Here is a 24,569-nt window from a genome sequence, read left to right on the forward strand (position 1 = left end):
TTGTTTTCATTCCGGAGCCCTTGTTTTCATTCCGGAGCCCTTGTGATCATACCCTGATTTTTTTCCTCTCTACTTATAGACAGGGTTACTCAAATACTTTATGCCTCGACCTTCAAACATGTAAGGAGTGTTCCCTTGAAAAAAATAGGAAAGAATACCAATAAGACAACTCTTCATCCAAAAGTGTATAGAAGCCTTTGGCAGGATCAGAAACTTCTGTTTTCTCTGTTTTGTTTTATCAGCTATATGTAGTGTTAAAGGTCTTAATTGAATGATCCATCACATTGCTTTATAATTGGGTAAGCTTGTACTGGTAGAGGAAGTCAGAGAACCTCGAGGGAACCAGCACCATCTGTAGGAAAACAGCCACTCCTACTTAATTAAGATTTGAGTCTAACAAACCTTTCCATTGACATCATGGTTCACACACATAACCTCAGTCTTGGCAGATATGTGATTACTAAAGATGAACTAATTAAACAACTTGGCAACAATGGTCATTGTTTTTCTTCAACTTATGATTTTTATATATTTTACTACTATTTGCAGCATAATCAACTGAACTCAATTAAACTCAAATTTTCTGCATTTATTACATTTTATTATACAAGATATCTCAATAAATTATTGTCATAAAATACAAATTCCAACTGTACAATACAAATGACACATGAACAATGATTATCTTTACAATGAGATTGCTTTATACAATGTAACAACTGACCATCAAGTTAATCAAGTGATAAAAGCTAATTTCCTAATGCATGTAGAGTAAGACTTTGGTTAGCTTGCTTTGTTTGTTTGTTTTTCTTTGTAAAATTGTAATTGGAATAACATTCAATCAATTTTTTATATAATATGTACAGGTTTAACTTTGCCTATATAGAATCATATTCAAAACAGTGTAGCTGTGGCCATTGATTGACAACCTTAAATTATCCCATTGACTGGGGCAGATTATGTGAACGTTTGTCTGTAACAACCGCTGCTCACTTTGTACTTGTTAAAGGCAGTTAAACTGTGGGGTCACAAAAGGTTCTCAACACCTAAATAAAGAAATTAGAAAAACTAATCAGGAATAACACAATGTTTTGATTTAAATCAATAATATAAATCAAAACATAAAGTTATTCCTGATTAATTTTTCGAACTATTTTAATATTAAAGGCGTTAAGAACCTTTGGTGACCCCACAGTTTAAATTCTATAATAAGTAAGTAGTGAGCAGTTGTCGTTACAGACACTCGTTCACCTAATCTGCCTCAGTCAATAGGATAACTAAGGTTGTCAATCAATGGGCACAGCTACACTGTTTTGAATATCATTCTTTATTGTTTGCAGATGTCAATCTTTACTACAATGCTTGAGCTAACATTAAATTTACTGTTTACAAATTTTTGAATTTTTTGAAATACTAAGGCTTTTCTACCTCAGGCATAGATTACCTTAGCTGTGTTTAGCAAAAATTTTGGGAATTTTGGTCCTCAATGCTCTTCAACTAAGTACTATATTTGGCCTTTTTAACTTTTTGGGATTCAAGCGTCACTGATGAGTCTTTTGTAGACGAAACGGGCGTCTGGCGTATATTCTAAATTTAGTCCTTGTATCTATGATGAGTTTATTCATAACCAAAGAAAGCAGGATAATCAAAGTCTTACTCTACAAGTATTAGGAAATAGATAAAAAAAAAAAAAATTTGCAAGAAATGATGAACATTCTAATTATACAATAAGTTTAAAAATGTAAATGTTAAAGTTAATGAAAGGGGTTCTCACAAAAAGTGCTCCTTGAGTCTTTAACTTAACATAGCTTTCTACAAACATGAGTTCTAAGATGTATTAATGTTCTATATTCAGCTAGGTATAGCCTTAATAAGAATTTTCCATCATTTAATTTAAACAAAAGGATTGAATGCCCTATGATGATACTGATTTTCATCTGTCATCAGTACAAATAAAAAAGAAGATGTGGTATGATTTCCATGAGACCACTCTCCACAAGGATCCAAAATGACACAGCAATTAACAACTAACAACAAGTCCTTAGAAACAGTTTTAGTGACAACCCTGAATAAAATGTATTTTCCGTTTTATTCATTTATATAAAGTAAATAAGATAAAAAAATCCAGATATGCAGTGGTATAAAATTGAACAAGTATGATTTATGACTTTGCTGTTCATAATTGTTCTGATGGTTCTTTGAAACTTATCTGTTCAAGTCGATGAAAATGAAAAAGAGTGTGAAAATGAATATATGTACTTGTAATAAAGGACAATTGAAATATGAGGTACAAGGCAAAACATTATTTCTGAATCATATTTTGAATTTCTTTTGGACTTTTTTCTTACAAATTTCTACATCATGTACATGGAGCCTTGGCTTTAACTGAATGATTTAAATTATATCAAATATTCAACAATCGTTAAATTACCTATATCATCTTTCATAACTTTGCAATTTCTTAGTAAACAACACAGTAGAAAATTATTCAAATTCAAAATTTTTAATTTTTCGACAAGTTTAAAAAAAAAATTAGCATTTTAAATTTTGTTACTGTAAATTCAGAAATTATTGCGTGCATTTATTATTGGGATTTTGTCATTTTAGACTTAAATGCGATTTTCATTTTTAAGATTTTGAGAAAAATTTTGTTTAATTCATATAAAATATTTCAAAATGCAAGTTTAAATACTCTGTCGCATTTTTGGCAATAATAAAAACCTCGCATTAATTTCTGAATTTACAGTAGTATTATTGGTACGCATAATTTCTTTAAATCACAATGATCATTGATCTATTTTGGCCATTGCTCAACAATGACATTTATAAATGCACACTATAATTTCTCAATTAACAGTAATGAATGTGTATGCTACCACATGTTTACCATATAAAAAACAATCAACCTTCAATTCTTAGGTACAGCAATATCATCTGAGATCCGTTACATATTGAAAAATGAAAAATACATGTAGTTACAAAAATATGTTTCATTGGATTTTGTTTTTCATTTTACACGGATTTTGTTTTTCATTGTACGTCTGCAAAATCCACATAAAATGTTGAGAATTAATCTTTCTATTTTGCTGGACAACAACTACAAAACTATATTCCTTCTTTTAAAACTGTGGTGAAATGGACAACAGCTACCATACTAAATTCTGTCTTTTAAACATTTTAAAAACTGTTGCGAAAATACATGAAATCGTAAAAACATAATCGTTAGTTATGATTACAATCAGAACAGTCGTCTAATTTTTCTTTCTTCGGTCTTTGTGTAATACTGTTAAGTGTCTTTTTCACACGTAACATTGTTAAACGAGATTTTGGATTCTGTGCCCAACATTCTCTTATTAATATCGTCATCTGTTTTAAAGTCTGAAAAAAGATGTATTTTCAATAATAATTTCACTTGATAAATTTAAAATACAAAATGTCAACACACCTTTGAAAAAAAGAATCAGTTTTTGCTGTAAATATTCTGTGCATGTTTTATTTTTCTTTCAATGTATTCCTGTTTACATTTTTTTGCCATTGCAGCATCTTTAATTTCTTTCTTCTTTGCCGTTTGAAGGAATGTTAAAAGTGCAATTTCAATGTGTAAATCACTTCTCTTTTAATCAGAAATGCACTAAAAATCAGAAAGAGCAACATTGACTGTGTATTTGATTTATCCCCATCACAAGTTGGTTGACCGTTATGGAATTACCGTTTCACAAATGATATCGGATATGTTCCTTACGTCGTAACTACAATCCCCTTCCCTTTCATGAATGAGACCTACCGAATTAGACTATTTACCCAATTTGTTATCACATAAGCAACACGACGGGTGCCACATGTGGAGCAGGATCTGCTTACCCTTCCGGAGCACCTGAGATTACCCCTAGTTTTTGGTGGGGTTCGTGTTGTTTATTCTTTAGTTTTCTATGTTGTGTCATGTGTACTATTATTTGTCTGTTTGTCTTTTTCATTTTTAGCCATGGCGTTGTCAGTTTATTTTAGATTTATGAGTTTGACTGTCCCTTTGGTATCTTTTGTCCCTCTTTTATATGATTCTTTATGTTCTATTCAGCATTTAAGAAAAAAAAAAAAGCCCTTTTAAATGTGGATTGCTCCCTTGTTGTCTACTAACATGACTTTTGTTTCTGTCTCACGACTGTACCCCAATTTTTGAAATTTTAACCTATTATGTCTGTGTGTTTTTTAATCACATTTTTGGCAATAAAATGTAATTTTATGCAACTGTCATATGTGTTGGAGGTTTAACTAGCTATAAAAAGTAAAATAATAAAAAATACTGAACTCTAAGGAAAATTCAAAACAGAAAGTCTGTAGTCAAATGGCAAAATCAAATGATAAAACACATCAAACGAATGGACAACAACAAAAACCAGGTTTAATGAATCACTTTCTACATTAGAAGATGCCTGTACCAAGCCAGGAATCTGACAGTTGTTTTCCATTTGTTAGATTGTATTCAGCCTTCAATTTTGCCATTAGAAAAAGGAATTCCCAATTTTAAATTTTAGTGTATAGTTCTGAATTTTTTTATTTTACTTTTCACATCTTATTTCACCTTACTTTACTCATATCAAAACCAATAATTGTCGTTAACTGCTTTGTCAGCTTTAACTATAACTTATTACTTACTGGATCATAACTCCATCTGTTTGGAATTGCTGGTCTCTGTTGATCAATGACTACAACTTTCTTCATATCTTCAAAGGAAGGATCAGAAGGCACAACGTCCCAGAACGGAGGTTTGTAATCTTCTATCATTCCTACAAATATCAAACATGTTAACATAATGTCTGTTTGTTTTGTTCACACATCGTTGTCAATATAATGGAATTTGATGGGACTACCATACCATTTTCTACATAGGAACATGCCTGAAACACATCAGGAATGACAGCTGTATTCTATTCGTTTGATGTGCTTGTTATTTGATTTCGCCATTTGATTATATATTAGTGACTTTCCATTTTTGAATTTTCCTTGGAGTTCTGTATTTTTGTGATTTTACTTTTTACTCGTCATGCTCATAGCAAATACTAAGTAAAAAGACATATGCAATTGTGTCTGAATTTGCAGTTAATAATGCTGTTGTTTTTGCTGATGAAAGGTCTGGAATCTGTATCTTGGGAAAAAATTTCAAATAATTTTTTTTCATAGTATTCACATAATGGCATTGTGTTCCAAGATCTTTGACTCAAGCTTGTTTCAACTTTAGTATAGCGATTAAATTATTCATATATACAAATTTTGCCAATAAATACTCAAATGAATTCCCATCATTGTTCATGAAATATAAAAGCAAAACTACATGTGAAAAGACTTGTCTTCACTTGATTGTGTAAAAAATGATTTCATGATAACTTGTCGATATTTTCCTTGCAATATAATACTTATTGTAGAAAAATGGTGAACAGATGGATTTTAACCATGCTAGGCTTATATCTTAAAGATGGAGATTTCAGAATTTCAACAAAGAAAATAGGCTTCCATCATTATCTAGAATTGAAACCTATGTGCTTACATCACAGAAATACACAAAACTCTTCTATATTAGATTTGTTCCACAATATACACTACAGATATAATTTAATTTTGGATGTAACGCGTCTTCTGATTGGCTGACGTTATTTTGTTATGAGCCCATAGACATAAGTTAGTCATGTGACCTTGACGTCATCAACATTTTTTCATGGTTTTCTACGGTTTAAAATGGAATTTAGAATTAAATTATAAGAAATGACTGTAATATTTTTTCTGTCTATTGGAAATAACATAAAAAATGTGGTGCACACTTTTAAATAACCCGCTACGCGCGTTATTCAGTGTGCACCAATTTTTTTATGTTATTTCTTCATAGACTGAAAAAATATTACAGTCATTCCTTAAATAAGCAAATTCATTTTTTGTTATTTGAACATGTAGTTTAGAATATTTTTTCATATGTTTTTCATAGTGATAAAAAAAATTTCGAGGGAAAAGAATCAATGACAAATGATGGACTGATTCCCTGTTTTCATAGTTTACAACTCACCATTTGTGTAACAACGTCTGGTAATTTCCCACAGAACCAGACCAAATGCATAAACATCCACTGATTTAAATGAATCAAAATAATACACATTTAAAGTTTCATCTAAAAGTTCTGGGGCCATGTAACGTTTGGTCCCAACTTTATTATTACGACCAAGGTCTATTTTATTATTCTCTTGCGAATGAGTCACTGCTAGACCTAAGTCCCCAATACAACAAGTCCCGTCTAATTTAACGAGAATGTTTTTAGATTTGATGTCTCTATGTGCGATAGCAGGTTTCCCTTGGTTACCAACTATTTCTGTATGAAGATGAACAAGACCTGCAGCTGCCGATGTTGCTAATAGCAACATGGACTCGTAATTGAGCACATTTCTCTGAAGGTAATCGTACAATGATCCGTGTTCATGGTACTGCATAATCAGCCACAATTGAGTACACGAGTTTCTGCTCGTCATGTCTGACGCATAATATCCGAGAATATTGTCATGCCTAAGAAGACAAGTATTATAGATTTCTGTCTCTCGTGCCCAGCTAGCTTCATCACGTGAGGAAAAAATCTTAACGGCTAGACTTTCTCCGTAATAATTTCCACGCCACACTTCACCATATCTTCCTTTTCCTGTAATAAAAGAAAATATACACATACAATAATTCTGCTAGATAAATTGATAGTTTGTTTAATGTGTAGTGCACTTATGCTGGATAATGCATTAAAATAAGAATTGTCACATGTGGGAATTTTCCAAACACACATCATCTTTTCATTTGCTTTCATCATGCTAATGATAGTTTAAAGTTCAACAAGATTTTGAAACTAATTTAGGAAAGTAAACCACATGTTATTCATTTTCAATTAAACAGTAAAACATTTTTTATATTAATTAAAAAAAAAACCACAAATATCAATATATTTATATTCTGAGAATCAGTATCAGGATTTTTAATTTTGAACATGTGAAAATAAATTTTTGAAGAAATAATATAGAGCAACTCAGCTGTCAACTTGATGTTCATAATAAAAACTTTGGGTTACTTCCCTTTGATTATATCTCACAAATCAGCTGAAATTTTTTTTTTCTTTTTCAGTTTAGTTACAAGGATTAATTGTCCATGATTATAATCAGTAAACAATCTAGGCACCATTTAAAAAAAAAAATAATTATTATATATCATTACATTTGACACAAAAATGATTTTTTTATTTAAAGAATGACTAATATTTTTTCTGTCTATGAAGAAATAACATAAAAAATGTGGTGCACACTGAATAACGCGTGTAGCGAGTTATTTAACAGTGTGCACCACATTTTTTATGTTATTTCGAATAGACAGAAAAAATATTACAGTCATTTCTTATAATTTAATTCTAAATTCCATTTTAAACCGTAGAAAACCATGAAAAAATGTTGATGACGTCAAGGTCACATGACTAACTTATGTCTATGGGCTCATAACAAAATAACGTCAGCCAATCAGAAGAGGTGTTACATCCAAAATTAAATTATTAGCTGGTAGTATTAAGACAACATGTATTTTTTTTCAAAATTGTCACTGTGAACTGTCATTGCTGTAATTCATTTTAATACCATTATTCCAAAACTGAAACTGGTTCTTCATTTTCAAATTAAAAATTGTCTTGTATTTAAAATTTATGAAATTGTTATAAAACTAAGTTCACAACACAATCAGGCAAAGTAGACAAAAGTTGATTTTTGATGTTCTGTTTCAGCCAACTTTGATTTTATACTCAAAAACATTATGCTGTCAGCCTACCTGATGAAGGTTGTTGAGGAAACAAGGTCTTAGGTCACAGACATTATATCAGTAGTTCATTTTTTATCCAATAAATTACTTATACATTCTAACAAAGCTAATTTTTACAGAGTTATCTCCCTGTATTGTAATGTACAGCCTTAAGCTATTCTGGTTTTTATACTCACAAACATTTTTGATTTTTGGAAGTCAAATTTTTTGTGTCAGCCTATCTGGTGAAGATAATAGAGGAAACATGATCTTAGAGCACAGAAATCTTATCATTAGTTAAATACTGTGGATCCATTATTATCTTACCTCCTATACATTTCCAGGAATATGATTGGTTAAAAGCGTCCGCGTGCAAACCGTGTATATTTGATATTAGGCTAGTAGGGAGGCGGGGCTTATCTCATACACGGTTAGTAGTGGAGTTACGTCCCTTTATATTCCATATTAGGTAAGAAGGGGGCTGGGCTTATTTCATACACGTTTAGTAATGGTGTTATGTCCCTTTATAAAAACAAAACGGTACTGAGAAAAAAAATTAAAAGTTCCAACAGACCAAGAAATTGATGATTAAGATTGAAATAAATTCATAAAACACATTTAAACCTTACAAGTCGTTATTGTTGGCATCTGTTTTTGTAGGATCAATGGTAGTATGTTCTTAATGCTAACAGTATTAAAGACTTGCTCATTTTGAGAATCACTAGTCTTAATTTCACAAGTTCAGATAGTCGGTAAGATAAATTCGTTACATAGTGTGCTAGTGACGTAATACGGTATATATGGGGCCAGTAAATTCCATATGGGGATTCGAGCTTCGCTCTCACCCCATATGGAATTTACTGACCCCATATATACCGTATTAGGTCACTAGCACACTATGTAACTAATAATATTAGTGGGATATCAATATGCATGGATTTCAAGGGTAAAGGTTAACCACAAATTCTTATAATTTCATTTTGGATGCAACGCGTCTTCTGATTGGCTGACGTTATTTTGTTATTCGCCCATAGACATAATTTAGTCATGTGACCGTGACGTCATCAATGTTTTTTCATGGTTTTCTACAGTCTAAAATGGAATTTAGAATTAAATTATAAGAAATGACTGTAATATTTTTTCTGTCTATTCGAAATAACATAAAAAATGTGGTGCACACTGTTAAATAACCTGCTACGCGCGTTATTTAGTGTGCACCACGTTTTTTATGTTATTTCTTCATAGACAGAAAAAATATTACAGTCATTCCTTAAATGTTCAATGAATTTCAAATGTTATATAGGCTTATATGCAGACTTTGTTAAATTCATGAAATTTAATATCCATGAAAATGCAATTTTTACTGAATCTATGAAAATTGATATCCACGAGAATAAATGAATCCATAATATTTATTCCAATATATTACCTATACATTCTAACAAAGTGACTTGTCTGGCTATAGTTCTCTGTACCAGGAATGGTAACCCTGATCCACTTCCAGATGTACAGGAGTCATCCAATATTTCCTAAACAAAAAAAAATTCTATAATTTAATTTAACCTTTCATAATCAGATGCACTCTATATCTTGTATGTTCTTTTGTATTAATATGTCTTTTGATTGAGTTAAGCCATTTTGATTGATATTTTATAGTTGGCTTTCTATGTTGTGATGTTACATTATTGTTTCTGGTAAGGGTGAAGGTTGGTACCTATTGAAATTTTTAAAACCACTGCATTTGTTTGCCCCTGCCCTAAGTCAGGAACCTGATGTTCAGTAGTTTATTGATGTGGTTTATAAGTGTTTTTTTCATCTCTCATTTTTATATAGATTAGGTTATCCTGTTTGAATGGTTTTACACATGTCATTTTGGGGCCCTTTTTCATAGCTTACTGTTCGATGTGAGACAAGGCTCAATGATGAAGACTGTACTTTGACCAATAATAGTTTTTTTCTTTTACAAATTGTGACTTGGATGGAGAGTGTCTCATTGGCACTCATACCATATCTTCTTGTATCTTTCAGCGTGAAAAACCATATACCTTTAGAGTGCTATCTCCAACTTGCGTAGCTCTGATTCCATATTCCTCTGGTAATAGTTCTTCTCTAACCCGTAAGTTCTCCGTACTTTCCTGCCGATTCTTTCTCAGATTCCTAAAGAAATACCACGCTATGGCAAGGGAGATCACAAGTACTATCACTGGGACAATTATTGCTAATACAACCATGTAGTTAAATACCTGCTCTTCTTTGGCAACTGAAAAAAAAGACATTTAAGTACAAACACTATAAAATAAAAAGTATATTTCTTTTCATTATCATTGTAATTTGGTCACCTGTGGTCACTTTTGGTCACTTTTCAGAGTGGTTGAGGGTGTTTAAGGGTGATTCAATCTGTTCAATTACAATTTATATATTCTGTATTAAGTTATGGTAATGTATTCATTACACCACTGGGTCGTTGCCACTGCTGGTGGAAATTTCGTCCTCAAGGGCATCACCAGCACAGTATTTAGCACTTAGGTGTGAATATTAATAATATGGTTATTTTTTTATTAAAGTTACTGTTTGCAAAAAATAAAAGTTATTCGAAATATTAAGGATTTTTTTGGCACAAATTTTTGGAATTTTGGGTCCTAAATGCTCTTTGTACTTATTTTGGCTTCCTAACTATTTTGATCTAAGCGTCATTGATGTGTCTTAAGTAGAAGAATAGTTCGTCAGGTGTATCAAATTATAAGCCTGGTACCTTTGATAACTATTTACAGCTTCCACTTCCTCTAGTTTGATAAGAAAATGTCATTTGACCTCTGGTGGATAGTTGTCTCTTTGATGATCATACTAATTCTCCTAGTTAAACACTGAATCACATTACCTAGCTGTCCTGCATAAATTTGTTACAGCCGATTGCATTGAGTGTGTAGGTAAAGGTTATAACATTGGTTAGCTTTCTTGCTAGCTGAACCTTGAGTCATTATTAGGTTAGGTAAACAACCCTCCTTTAAGAGTAGACTAGTTTGACAGATAACCAATCTATTTGTCTGTAGGACTAGGCTACTTTGAAAGAAGGGTAGTACACCTTACCTAATAATGACTTCAAGGTTCAGCTAGCAAGGAAGCTAGCCAAAGATACTATCTTTTCCTACACACTCAATGTAATCGGCTGCAATTACAAATATATATTATTATCGCTATTTTGTGCATTTTTCCTTTGATCTTTTATTGTGATAATTTTTCATATCATGCTACTGGCTTGAGATGGAAAATTATTGATAGAAACTTAGGAGGCATGTGGTGTTGCTAATGAAATTGACATCAAATTGACAATGTTATCAAAGGTAAAATAGCGATAAACAGATTATCATTGGTCATCTCAACTCGATGGCTAGTCTCCCTTTCACCTTACCAGCTCAAGCAAGAAAACCTCAGTGAGATGATCAATCATAGTTATAATTCCAGAAAAATTTACCTGGTTTATCGTGCAGAACTGGTAGAACAGCTGGTATAATTTTTTCGTTACACATTTCTTCTCTACAGCACTCCATTGCAACATGCTTTGAACTCCAGTTGTCATCCCTACGACCTTGACAGTTCATATTCTGTTTCTCTTGGTCATATCCACAGCCTCGTCTGACGATAAGTATGTCGTTGGAATGGTCAGCCATTACAAAACACTACAATACGTACAAAAATAAACTAAGTTTCATACTTAAAAAATTTCAATGCAATTATTTGGCTTTCATTAATGGATGGAAAACATGCAAAATTCTTGATATTTGGTAGAAGCAAAGTGTGACCCACTAAATTAGACTTGTTACTGGGTTTGTACTTATATAAGCAACATGACTGGTGCCAGATGTGGAGCAGGAACGGCTAACCCATCTGGAACACTTGAGATCAACCCAAGATTTTGATGGGGTTCATGTTGCTTAGTCACATGTTTTGTTGTGTTTTGCGTAGTATTGTTGTCTGTTTGTCTTTTACTTTTTTATATAACCATGGTATTGTCAATTTATTTTCGATTAATCAGTTTGTCTGTCGCCTCTGATATCTTTCGCCCCTCTCTTGGTAAAGTGAGTTATTCTGCTCATGAAAAAATGCCTATTATTATTAGTTAAAGTCCCTTAACCTTGTGGACATTTGTTTTAAAGTGAAACATATATATTGGTACTCTTAGATAACAATCTTTTTCTCTTACCCAAAATATTTACAACAATTTTCCCATCTATAACATTAGGGTTGAGGTAGAGAAGCCCGAGACTTTCTACATTTACCCCTACATCAATTGAAAATTCACAGTAGTTTTGCCCTTTGGAAAATATTGTTCAGTATATGGACATTCTCCCTGAGACTTTCTACACTAACCCGAACATCAATTGAAGATTCACAGTAGTTTTGCCCTATTGGACAATATTGTTCAGTATACGAACATTCTCCCTGTGACTTTCTACACTTACCCCGACATCAATTGAAGATTCACAGTAGTTTTGCCCTATTGGACAATATTGTTCAGTATATGAACATTCTCCCTGAGACTTCCTACATTTACCCAGACATCAATTGAAGATTCACAGTAGATTTGCCCTATTGGACAATATTGTTCAGTATATGGACATTCTCCCTGAGACTTTCTACATTTACCTGACATCAATTGAGGATTCACAGTAGTTTTACCTTATTTGACAACAGTGTTCAGTATATGAACATTCCAACAGAGACTTACCCCAACATCTATGGAAGATTCACAGTAGATGAGTAGTTTTGCCCTATTGGACGACAGTGTTCAGTATATGAACATTCTTCCCGAGACTTACCCAACATCGATTGAAGATTCACAATAGTTTTGCCCTATTGGACAACAGTGTTCAGTATATGGACATTCTCCCTGAGACTTACCCCAACTTTGATTGAAGATTCACAGTAGTTTTGCCCTATTGGACAATAGTGATCTGTACAAGCACATTTAAACCTGGTCATCCTTCTTCTGGCTTCCTCTACAAGTGTGGAGTTAGGTGGTCTAAATCCTGAAAAAATAAACAATAAAATTCAGAATGGAAACGGGGAAATTGTGTCAAAAAGACAACAACACAAGTTACAACCATAGAGCAGACAACAGCCAAAGGCCACCAAAAGGGTCTTTAATGCAGCGAGAAACTATAATATATCTCCATTCAAATGTATTGATCGTCAAAAAAAGGGGGTCCCAACCCTACGAACCCTCCCCCCTCTGAATCTGTCACTGGATTACCATTAAGTCTTTTGCTTGTGTTATGTGCATTATATAGTGAAACAGGTTGATTGCTGGTGATTTAAAGTGATCACGCTTAGCGACTCTTTACAAAATTAATCTTATGAATAAAATTGATTATAAGTTATACTGACAAGACTGAAATATGTATGACTTCAAGAGTATTTTTAATCTTAAGATTATTTGTGAAAAAAGGAACTGGTATACAATCCTGTCCTATCTTAATTATGTCTCTAAATCCGTCAATAATGTTTATAATTCATTTATTTTTGTACCAATTTTCATGGATTGAGGAAAAGTTGTGTTTTTGAAAAATATTTACTTTCATTGGTTTTGCCAAAGTCTGCATACAAGTGTATAGACAATTCTTACTAAGTTAAACGATTAAATACATTGTTTACCTATATATACCAATCAAATCCAAGAAAATTAGTATTTCACAAATAATAACGAATCCACTGTACTAAAAATATATACTGTAAACCAACTTATTTTCGCAAGCGATTTATTTTCGCGACTTTCGCGAATAGAAAAATAACACGGATATATTATACATGGATCATTCCTTATTGAACTTCAGAACATCGAGAAATTAAATAGCCGTGAAGTGGTCTAAAAAGGGTAAAATGCGAAATTAAGTATCCGCGAAAATAAGTTGGTTTACGGAATATTTTGATAGATTTATCAGAGTAAATCACAGACAATCTCTATATATTAATGCTTTGCTCTAAAAGTTAGCATAAAATTAGATCTGCATGAGTATTGTATCTTACAGCTCTGCATAAATAGCCAAAAATATGTTCTGTAATAAATCGAAATCTGAGGTGGAATATAAACAAAACTTGTGGTCATAAAATCCGGAAATAAAAGTGCAATTTGTGTTTATCTTTACACTGAAAATAAAACATATATTAGAACAGTACTTGTTAGTACATGTAGTACATATACTAGCACATTGCATTTTTTGTAGTATGTATAATTTTACTCTAAATTTAAAAATTAATAAAATGCAATTAACCGATGGGAACCCGTGGCAAATTATCAACTCCTTTAATTTTGATTTGTGTCCCAAGTTAAGACCATGTATTATTCTTATCTACCATTGTCTATTGTGAATTCCTTTATTTTCTCTGGTACTAATTTTTGGGGATTGAGGAAAAATTATATTTTGGGGAATATTTGATTTTCAAAGTCTGCCAGTGGCGGATCCAGGGGGGAAGGGGTCCGGGGGTTTGAACCCCCCCTTTTTTTGGCCGATCAATGCATTTGAATGGGATATAGTTGGAACCCCCCCCCTTTTTAAAATGGCTGAATCCGCCACTGGTCTGCACACAAAGTGAAACCTATAGAAAATTTGTATTTTGTTACAATTTGGTCTACATTGTTGAAGGCTGAACGGTGACCTATAGTTGTTAATTTCTGTGTCATTTTGGTCTTTTGTAGAGAGTTGTCTCATTGGCAATCATTTTACATCTTCTTTTTTCATAATAAAGATTAATTTACATATTACATGAAATTGGTAATAGTATCCCATGAATAATAATAAATTTCCAGTATGCAGTCTTCTAACATGTTGCAAGAAACAAGAATAGGGAACCAATGAATAATAACTAATCAAGACCATTATAAGTAAAGATAAATTAATATCAATATGAAACACCAACATGAGCGGATCCAGGGGGGCAGACCCACCCCCCCCCCCCCCCCCACCTTTTGAGGGAAAAATTTGGTTGATTATATAGGGAATCACTGAAGCATGACTGGACCGAGCCCCCCGTTATGAAAAGTTCTGGATCCGCCACTGACCAACCACTTCCATTTGACTTTAGACATCATTATTGGATATATATCATGTATATGAATATAGATAAAAGAAGATATTGCTTATATTACAAAATTTATATAGTATAAAATTATTATCACCATAAACCTTTAAACAACAGGCCTGGCCTGGAGTTCTAATTTTTGAAAATGTTAGTTAGATTCTGTTGGCTTGTACATTAACATGATGTAGGGATGATTTTTACAGGCCTAAAAGGAATTTTACAAGCCTGCACTTCTTGGTTTGTGGTTCAGCGTGAATATTGTATAACTATTAAAGCTTGTAGATCAAAGTAGCTACATAAAAAAAATCACAATCTATCCAATCTCTAATGATATGCATATAAGCTCCTCCATTGATAAGATTTTAAATCTTCCTACAGTTTGGATGGTTTTAAATATCAAGACAGCTTTATTATACCATCTTTTAATGCATAAACCAGCTAATTTAATCTTCGTTTAAATAACTAAACAAATTACTTCAACAATGGGTAAACAAATTTCCTTTGTGAATCTTATGTCATCAAAATGTTTGTTTAAACACAAATTATAGGGTTGGATTGTAAGAAGTATATCGAGTTACAATCAATACCAAACACTTGCAAATTTTGTTGTGATCTTAAATTATAGGATAGTTGTAGTAGTTTTATTTTATTAGTTACAATGACTTCATGATATGATAGCACATTATTCATACAATTCTTATAAACTTTGTGGACGTCTTACAACAGTTTGTCGGCTCCTTATATCATTAACTTTATATTTAAAAAAGAAGATGTGGTATGATTGCCAATGACTGAGACAACTCTCCACAAGAGAGTCCAAAATGACACAACAAGTTAACATATAAAGAAATCTTTAATTTGGTTCAGAAAGAATTGATATCAATTCAAAATTATTGTGTGCATTTATTATTGCAAATTTGTCATTTTAAATTAAAATGCGATTTTAATTTTTGCACTATTGAGGATAATCCTTTTGTATTCTTAAACAAAAAAATCAAAATGCGAATTTAAATTATTGCAATTTTAACATGGTCGCATTTTTTGCAATAATAAAAACATTGCAATAATTTCTGAATTCACAGTAAAAAATAAAACACCAACTCAATAGAGCCTTTAATTTAAACTAGAGTTTAACATATATCGATTCAATATATATCTTTTCAAACATTAGAGGGGATGAGGACATACATAAGGCCTTAATTGTTGATTAAAAATCCCACCATAACTGTCCTCAAAATATTTTTTTGGAAAAATGTGTTTTTACATGAAATATATATAGCAAAAAAATGCAGGTGACGAATACTTTTGGCCAAGTACTCTGTACATCAATAAAGTGAAACCAAATAAAACAAAAAAATGAGGGCAAAACTTTTTGCGACATAAAAATAGATAACCCTTGCATTGTCTGCCATTTAACTGGAACTTTTAACAAAACATGTACAAGTATATATACTAAAACATGACATCCATCCAAATCCGTATATTGTGAGTCATTTGAAATCCGAAATTCAAGAAAAGAAGAAAATATGACTTTCTGAATTCTGAATTAACATGATTGAGCACAAGAAATCTGATTGAATGTAAGGGATATGTAACATTTAATTAATTAATTAAATTTACAACAGAAAATTGAATCTGTAGATGATTTTCAGTTTAAGCAAATACTTTAAACAAATATTATATAATAGGAAATTTAATGACAATATGCCACAATTAAGAGATGAGTTAGAACTATATAAGCCCTTTTCGATCCCGACTTACGAAAAACAAAAGGTCTGATAATTACATTAAAAATATGTAATTTTTGAGAATTATAAATTTTGGTTGACAAAGTTAGATGTTGACTTAAACTTCCTTTCAAATCAAGAGAATATATCTACAGCATATACTTTCAAATTGCTAATAAATTAATTTCTCTACAATAATTTCTAATTTGTAATTACTGACAATGGATTGATTTCTTTTTTGATGAATGAGTAAACAAAATTTGGGAACTGCATTTTTATATATTAATTCCCTACAGAAAACTTGTATCTTAATTACTTGAAGATGTGGTTAATACATATCCCAGAATTCATAAAAAATATTCCTAAGAAAAAAAAGAATGCATCAATGTAACTGATTTTAGAACTTTTAAGTAACTATACCTCAAACCAGCAGCAAATTATTGAGAACTTGAAGTCCACCATAAACTAGATTTTCACCCCGAAATATTACAACCCAACTACAGATTTTTACCCATCCCTTCACTTTTAATTCCAAAGCAAAGTTGAATTAATTTTTCAATTTGAATTAATAAGCCATAAATCTCTATTACAATGCAAAACTTTTTCATGTACCATTGTAACAACGCTGTAATCTGCCCCGCCCCCAATCTTAAGGTTGCACAATCAATTGGACAGAAGAAAAGTAATCGCATACAAATTAAGATTTTGTCAACGTACAACTACCTAATTCTCTTTTCTTTTCGACATGATTTAGTTGAGAAGCTAAACTTGATTTGTATAAAATTCAACACCTTTTAATGGTTCACTCCGATCTTGGTGCTCAATTTTAACTAGCTGCAGTGTCAAAGCGTTTTGTTCTCCCCGTCACACTGGCACCTATGTGATGTCAATTAACAATTTCATGCTTAAGTCGTGTATTTTTATTAGCGAATATTTGAACTGCCACTCTCGAAACAAACTCTTTTCTCTCAAATAAATTGAATTACTGAATGTAAAGCTGTATTGAAGCCGTTAACAATAGCGAGCCTTACTGGGTAACGGATACCTGATCAAGTCAATGAGAAGATCGAAAATTGAATTAAAAATGACGAGGGGGCAAACGGGGGGTGATTTGGTTTCTCTTTTGAAAAAAAAAAATAATCCTATCAATACCGAATTCAAAATTAAAACAGATTCAAATCTAACAAAATGTTCGTATATATATTTATAGAAAATAAAACGTCTATAAGTCAACGCGAATCTGAATTCCAAATTTAACAAATTGACCAGAAACATCCTTTAATTACCTCTTCAAAAGTTTTGTTTGGTTTTGCTATTTAGCATTTATTTACATACATTTCTCCAAACAAAGCGTCCGGTACTCAACGATATATGAAAAATCCGTCTTTGATCTAAAGAATATGTGGGAATTAAGACGTGTAAGAATCAAGGGTCCACTTGAAAAAATTCAAATTAAAAAATCAATACAATTTATTCCTAACCAGCGCTGTTTGCACAAACTTTAAAATGTTTTCATAAGTTTTTTTCCGAGCTGCTTAGGGTACTTTAAACTCAGCGACAAATTATATCAATTAGGACAAATAGATACTTTTAATTCATATACAAACAAACTGAGTACATCTCTTTGGAATATTAACTAAGGCCTACAACAAATGTACAGGTGCGGAGAATGTATTCATTTCATATCTAAATCATTTAACTAGGATTTGTAATTAAGTCTTATTTAACTCAAATATTGTTAATCATAAAAATGTATGCCAACCGCTTCCATTTAGCATGTCGTAAACTATTAAAATACAGGGAATTTCATAACTAAATTAAGTGCTTAAGATTTGAAAATTGAACCTAGTCTTATTTATATTTAACTCAACTTGGATATTGAATATAAATGTTAATGGTACAATATGTCATAAAAGAGTTAATGCAATGATTTATTGGGCCACGGTTTTTTAATTTGATGGTTTACGGATTTTCCCAATGAAAAAGTCGGGTCGGTCGGTCGGGAAAAAAAAAAGAAAAAAAATCATCTTTGAAGACAGAAAAATATGCAAAATCAATATATATTTCACCTTTCTAACAATATGTTTGTTATGCTATTTTATCATCATTTCTTAAATTTTAGTTCGATGAAATATTATTGCTCAAATGTTATAAACATCGCATGACATTGTCTAATAAATTACAGTAAAAAAAAAGGGGGGTGCACGGACAAAGACGAAATTAAATCGTCATATCAGAAACAAGAAAAATAAATTCGCGTAGCTCTTTATCAATTCCAGAAAACTTGGTGAATAATGATCTTCAAGCACGAAAACTGATAAAGAAAAAAATGTAAAAACGTCGTACGAAAATAAGTTTCAACACACGTGTTAAAAACCTAATAGACTCGTCCACTGGAAAACGAGATTATCGGGTTAATCTGTTGTCTCGCATTCCCGTTTTTTATCCAAATGGACGATAATTTTTTCATTATCTATGAAACAAGAAAATTCCAAATGATTTGTTAATATTCAGTACTTCAACTTGATGCCTTTACCCTGTCCACATTTGGACAAGTCTATTTCTATGAGATGATGATCTTACGGACTGATGACAAATAAGGGAAACGAACTTATTGTGTAATTGGTTTTAAAAACAAGTTTCGTTCCGCAATATTATTTGCGCAAACGACATTTCAAGGTCAGTTATAATTGATTTGTCTATTTTTAGAAACGTAAACTGGAAGTTTTATTTTTTCACAACAGAAAGTGTTATCAATTTTGTTAGTGATTAATGCATTTCATTTCATAAAAAAAAAATTATTTAATTATTTTCCAGGGATAATGCATTTGTTAGGGTCGGCGGGAATAAAAAAGCATGAAAAGTCAATTTTATTTTTATTCTGGAAATCGGAAAAATCGGGTCGGCGGATCCGTAAACCAACAAATTAAAAAATCCTGGCCTTGGCTATCGTTTAGCATGTCATAAACTGTACAAACAGACATGTAATTATATAAGCAAATTGTATTTTAAATTTTTGTGTTAGTTTCTAAACACATATATAGATCCATGGATTCCATTCCAGGGTTCTTACTTAGAAGTCCATGAGATCTGGACTCATGAAAATCTGCCAATCAGCTGACTCAATAATTTTCTGAATTTTATTGTCTAAATTTTGTCTATTTATCATATTGAGTCCAGGTAGAGATGCATCAAAACTGTACGTATCAGCTGGTAGATATATCTACATGACATTTAAGAAGATGTGGTATGAGTAACAATGAGACAACTCTCCATACAAGTTAACTCGAATAATTCAAGCCCTTTCCGTGTCCGATTTTCTCCAACACATTAATGTAGCCTTCGTAGATCAGCTGAATATAACGACTGAATTATTCGGGTTACATACAAGTCACATTTGTGAAAGTAATTGAACAATTATAGGTCAAAGTACAGCCTTCAACACTGAGCCTAATGGCTTACACCAAACAATCAGTCATAATTTAAGGGTCCCAAAAAAAAGACTAAGATAAAACCATTTAAATGGGAAAAACTCTTAAACTTAGTTTCCACTAAAAGACTTACAATGCTTTAAAAGTACTTATTACCATTACATTTAATTAGAAAATCATCATTTGAAAGAAGAACGTATTTTTTGGAAAATTTCAAAATTGTCTTTATTATATATAGTTGTGATCAGCAAACATTTGAAATGTCCTTTAACTTCTGACTTAAAATTCAAGAATTCCTGGATACATATATTAATGATCATACGTTTGAATTATCATTTTTTTACTGCAAATGGACATTATGTTATCTCAACTGAAATGGATATTATTATTTTACAATAAAACTTCGGAATAAAAAAAAAAAAAAAAAATGAAAATGAAAATTACGTAACAACCATACAAGTTTCTGAATTATAAAATTTATAAAAAAACTCAAATACATATAAGGCCACGGTTTTTTAATTTGATGGTTTACGGATTTTCCCAATGAAAAAGTCGGGTCGGTCGGTCGGGAAAAAAAAAAGAAAAAAAATCATCTTTGAAGACAGAAAAATATGCAAAATCAATATATATTTCACCTTTCTAACAATATGTTTGTTATGCTATTTTATCATCATTTCTTAAATTTTAGTTCGATGAAATATTATTGCTCAAATGTTATAAACATCGCATGACATTGTCTAATAAATTACAGTAAAAAAAAAGGGGGGTGCACGGACAAAGACGAAATTAAATCGTCATATCAGAAACAAGAAAAATAAATTCGCGTAGCTCTTTATCAATTCCAGAAAACTTGGTGAATAATGATCTTCAAGCACGAAAACTGATAAAGAAAAAAATGTAAAAACGTCGTACGAAAATAAGTTTCAACACACGTGTTAAAAACCTAATAGACTCGTCCACTGGAAAACGAGATTATCGGGTTAATCTGTTGTCTCGCATTCCCGTTTTTTATCCAAATGGACGATAATTTTTTCATTATCTATGAAACAAGAAAATTCCAAATGATTTGTTAATATTCAGTACTTCAACTTGATGCCTTTACCCTGTCCACATTTGGACAAGTCTATTTCTATGAGATGATGATCTTACGGACTGATGACAAATAAGGGAAACGAACTTATTGTGTAATTGGTTTTAAAAACAAGTTTCGTTCCGCAATATTATTTGCGCAAACGACATTTCAAGGTCAGTTATAATTGATTTGTCTATTTTTAGAAACGTAAACTGGAAGTTTTATTTTTTCACAACAGAAAGTGTTATCAATTTTGTTAGTGATTAATGCATTTCATTTCATAAAAAAAAAATTATTTAATTATTTTCCAGGGATAATGCATTTGTTAGGGTCGGCGGGAATAAAAAAGCATGAAAAGTCAATTTTATTTTTATTCTGGAAATCGGAAAAATCGGGTCGGCGGATCCGTAAACCAACAAATTAAAAAATCCTGGCCTAACACATAACAATGTTTTGACATTTGTATAAAAACAGAAATAATTAAATGAGCACATGTGCAGAGTCAACAGCTACATTGTACTAGTCATAATAATAAAGTATGGTGGGTGCTGTATCAAATTACAAATGTTTGGTAAATGACATGATTAATAACAATTACTTATTTTTGAGAACTTCTCCAGTCTGACATAAATCAAAAAAATATTAAGATACTATGAAGGGTTTTCCATTCATTTTGGCCTAACAGGGCACTAATAGGCCAAAATGAATAAGTTAAGGGCGGTCACTGGAAATTCAAGGGGGGTGGAGGTGTACCAAAAAAAAAAATTGAAATCTAGATTCAAAATTTCGGTATCTGGTGAATTTTAAGACAATATTTCATGCTTGTCAAATGGACATATATTATTAGCAGGACTTTTTTTCTAAAAAATGATGACTGCACAATTGTAAGAGTTTGAATATTTAAAAATTTGATACAGCAATTTTATTTATTATTATTTTATTATAAATAGGATGCACACCATATTCTTTATAATCATGTCTTTTAAGCTTTTTTTTGGTAATAGTTTTGTAATATATTGAAGTTATAATAGAAATGTAGAAATACAAATAAAAAAAGAATAAAAAAATCTTCTTGTTTTATAATTAAGCACATTATAACCAAATAGGCTTTAGACAACACAACATGATGGATAAAATTCAGACTATCAATTCCATTTAATGAAGTTTATTAACCTAAATCATATCTCGTCATCAGAAGAGGAACAATCATCTTCTGATAATTCATCCATTTCATCAAGTTCTAGGATTTTCATGACATGTCGAACTTCATTTAATGTCTGTCTTACTAATTCAGTTTCCTGAGTGACAATTTATGACTCTATGGTGGTTTTCTAAATTCATCAGTTAAATTTAAAGCTCCTGATCATGGATGCACTTGGTAATTTTGAATAGGCCTTTTTTTGTTATAATTAGCTCCTTACAATCCAGCATATTTATACATCCCTGACTTTCAGATGTTTACGGTTGATTGTTTGGAAAACAGAAATAGTGATCAATAGTTCAATGCTAATTGTGAAACTAAAATTTCATTTCAGATGGTATTGATCTTTTAAAAATTTAATTTTACTTGCTACATTTTTTTTTTTAATTTTATTTCTAGTTACTCTTAAGCTGGTGTTACCCCCAAGAGAGGTTAATTTGCTACTTTGTGCTAATAGAAAATAATGTAACTAATTGTACTGGACCTACATGTACATAAAAATATATATATACATTGAATCTTATCTTTCGTAAATTTCTTTAAAAGCAATTTTTTTTCATAAATTTCTTTAAAAGCAAATTTTGTGGCTCTTGGTTTAATATCTTCTTAATTGTTCTTTTTCTGTGAAAACATAAACTATTCTCATATACTGAATGGCATTAATTAAGTTCCTCATTCTTAATTTAAGAGGCCTAGGAGTTTCATCAAAAAAATTTAAAAACATAAAAATACAAACCTCAAACAATGAAACTAAGACCAAGATATTATATAAATGGGGAAAAAGATCTTAAAGAATTTCAAGCAACTCCTAACTCCTAATTGCTTATTGTTTTTTAAACTTTTTATTTCACAAAGACAAAAGCAAGATCCTAAAGACTGTTGAAATTTAATATAAATACTGAAAATTTAAACTTAAATATATAAAAACAAACTTACCTTCAAAAAAAGTAATTCTTATTTCCACAACTTTACTCTCAGTAGCAGTTAGACATACAATATCAGTCACAGATTTTAATTAAATTTAAAGTAACGTATATATTCCTTCAACAAAATTCACTTTATTATGTCATTTGATAAAAACAATCTTTTTACAACAATCTTTTTACTTTCAGTTATTGCCTGGTTAAAATCGAGGCAAATCTATTACTGCATGTAAAAACACATGTTATTTTCAAATACTGGTGCACACATTCAAATAAAACCAAAAAAATGTTGAAATAATATTCTCTTAATGCAGCCCACGGTATGAAATTCACATTGTATTATAACATTATAACCCAGGTGTAACTTTCATTTAAAGAAATATACATTTAAATACATTTCTCTACAGCTGTGAATTTCAATACAATATGAAACTATTTAAACTACTGTATTGTACAAGGCAAATAAATCAACACTTTACAAATCACAATTGTACCCATATAAACAAATCTACACTTTACTGAAGCTTGGATGTGAAATTATGTTGAATTTTGGGATTAAATTAAAGGAAAGCAAATAAAAGTGGGTTGAATATTTCACTCTCGATCATGATCTCTGACAATGGAAAGCTGACCATTCATAGAATTACTACCAGTAACTAGAACATGGGTGGCCAAACAGCTTTAGGCCAAACCACTTCCATGGGTTTATAGGGTTTAAATTTGATTGCAATTTTGGAATATATGTATATATATTTTTTTGTTTTCAGGGCTGGAAACTTATAATATCTTTATTCTACATTGGCTAGAGGTATAGGGGAGGGTTGAGATCTCACAAAACAAGTTTAACCAGCAGCATTTTTACACCTAGTGTCCCAACTCAGGAGCCTCTGTCCTTTGTTACTAGTTTAGTATGGTTTTAAATTTTAGTTAAGTTTACTGTTATATTTTTTTAAGTTAAGTATGACATCCATTTTACTAAACTAGTGCAGAATTTTTTATTGAAGACAATAAATATTTAAAATTTAACTGTTGAAAGTGGATAAATATCATATTACACAAGATTTGGTGGTTGAATGTGTTTCTCTAATGATTTTCAAACAATATGCAGGCAAACGTGTTCCTTCTTTTCAAATGATCTGCAAAAAGATGTGTTCTTTCTATGTGAAGTCATCAGGCATGGTCGCCTTTTTTCATGCCGTCACAATAGGAAATTCAGAGGAAAGCAAGAAAATTTGACGTCATAATTGGATTTTAACCAATGAAGAACTGAGATCAAACGAACCACACGTTGATTAATTTTTTTTTATACAATGGGTGCAGAAAGGAAAAATTGAAAAAGAA

The 24,569-nt window shown here is 31.2% G+C and overlaps 1 protein-coding gene across 2 annotated transcripts in view; it reads right to left on the bottom strand.

Annotated features, from left to right (window-relative positions):
- Nucleotides 1–576: 576 nt before the first annotated feature.
- Nucleotides 577–24,569, bottom strand: part of LOC143059190 (activin receptor type-1-like) — a 31,010-nt gene continuing 7,017 nt past the window's right edge. Inside the window, exons 1-8 of one of the 2 annotated variants that reach the window (XM_076232680.1) lie at nt 23,242–23,423; nt 12,697–12,824; nt 11,270–11,474; nt 9,843–10,057; nt 9,227–9,326; nt 6,053–6,673; nt 4,654–4,784; nt 577–3,378 (exon numbers count right to left, since the gene is read on the bottom strand). In XM_076232680.1, coding sequence (XP_076088795.1) covers nt 3,223–3,378; nt 4,654–4,784; nt 6,053–6,673; nt 9,227–9,326; nt 9,843–10,057; nt 11,270–11,474; nt 12,697–12,777 — 1,509 coding nt within the window. In that variant the 5' untranslated portion in view covers nt 12,778–12,824; nt 23,242–23,423 and the 3' untranslated portion in view covers nt 577–3,222. Of the gene's footprint in view, nt 3,379–4,653; nt 4,785–6,052; nt 6,674–9,226; nt 9,327–9,842; nt 10,058–11,269; nt 11,475–12,696; nt 12,825–23,241; nt 23,424–24,569 lie in introns of those variants that run through there. The other variant, XM_076232679.1, reaches the window with a different exon arrangement.

The sequence above is a fragment of the Mytilus galloprovincialis genome, chromosome 14 (assembly GCF_965363235.1).
Source record: "Mytilus galloprovincialis chromosome 14, xbMytGall1.hap1.1, whole genome shotgun sequence".
NCBI lineage: Eukaryota > Metazoa > Mollusca > Bivalvia > Mytilida > Mytilidae > Mytilus > Mytilus galloprovincialis.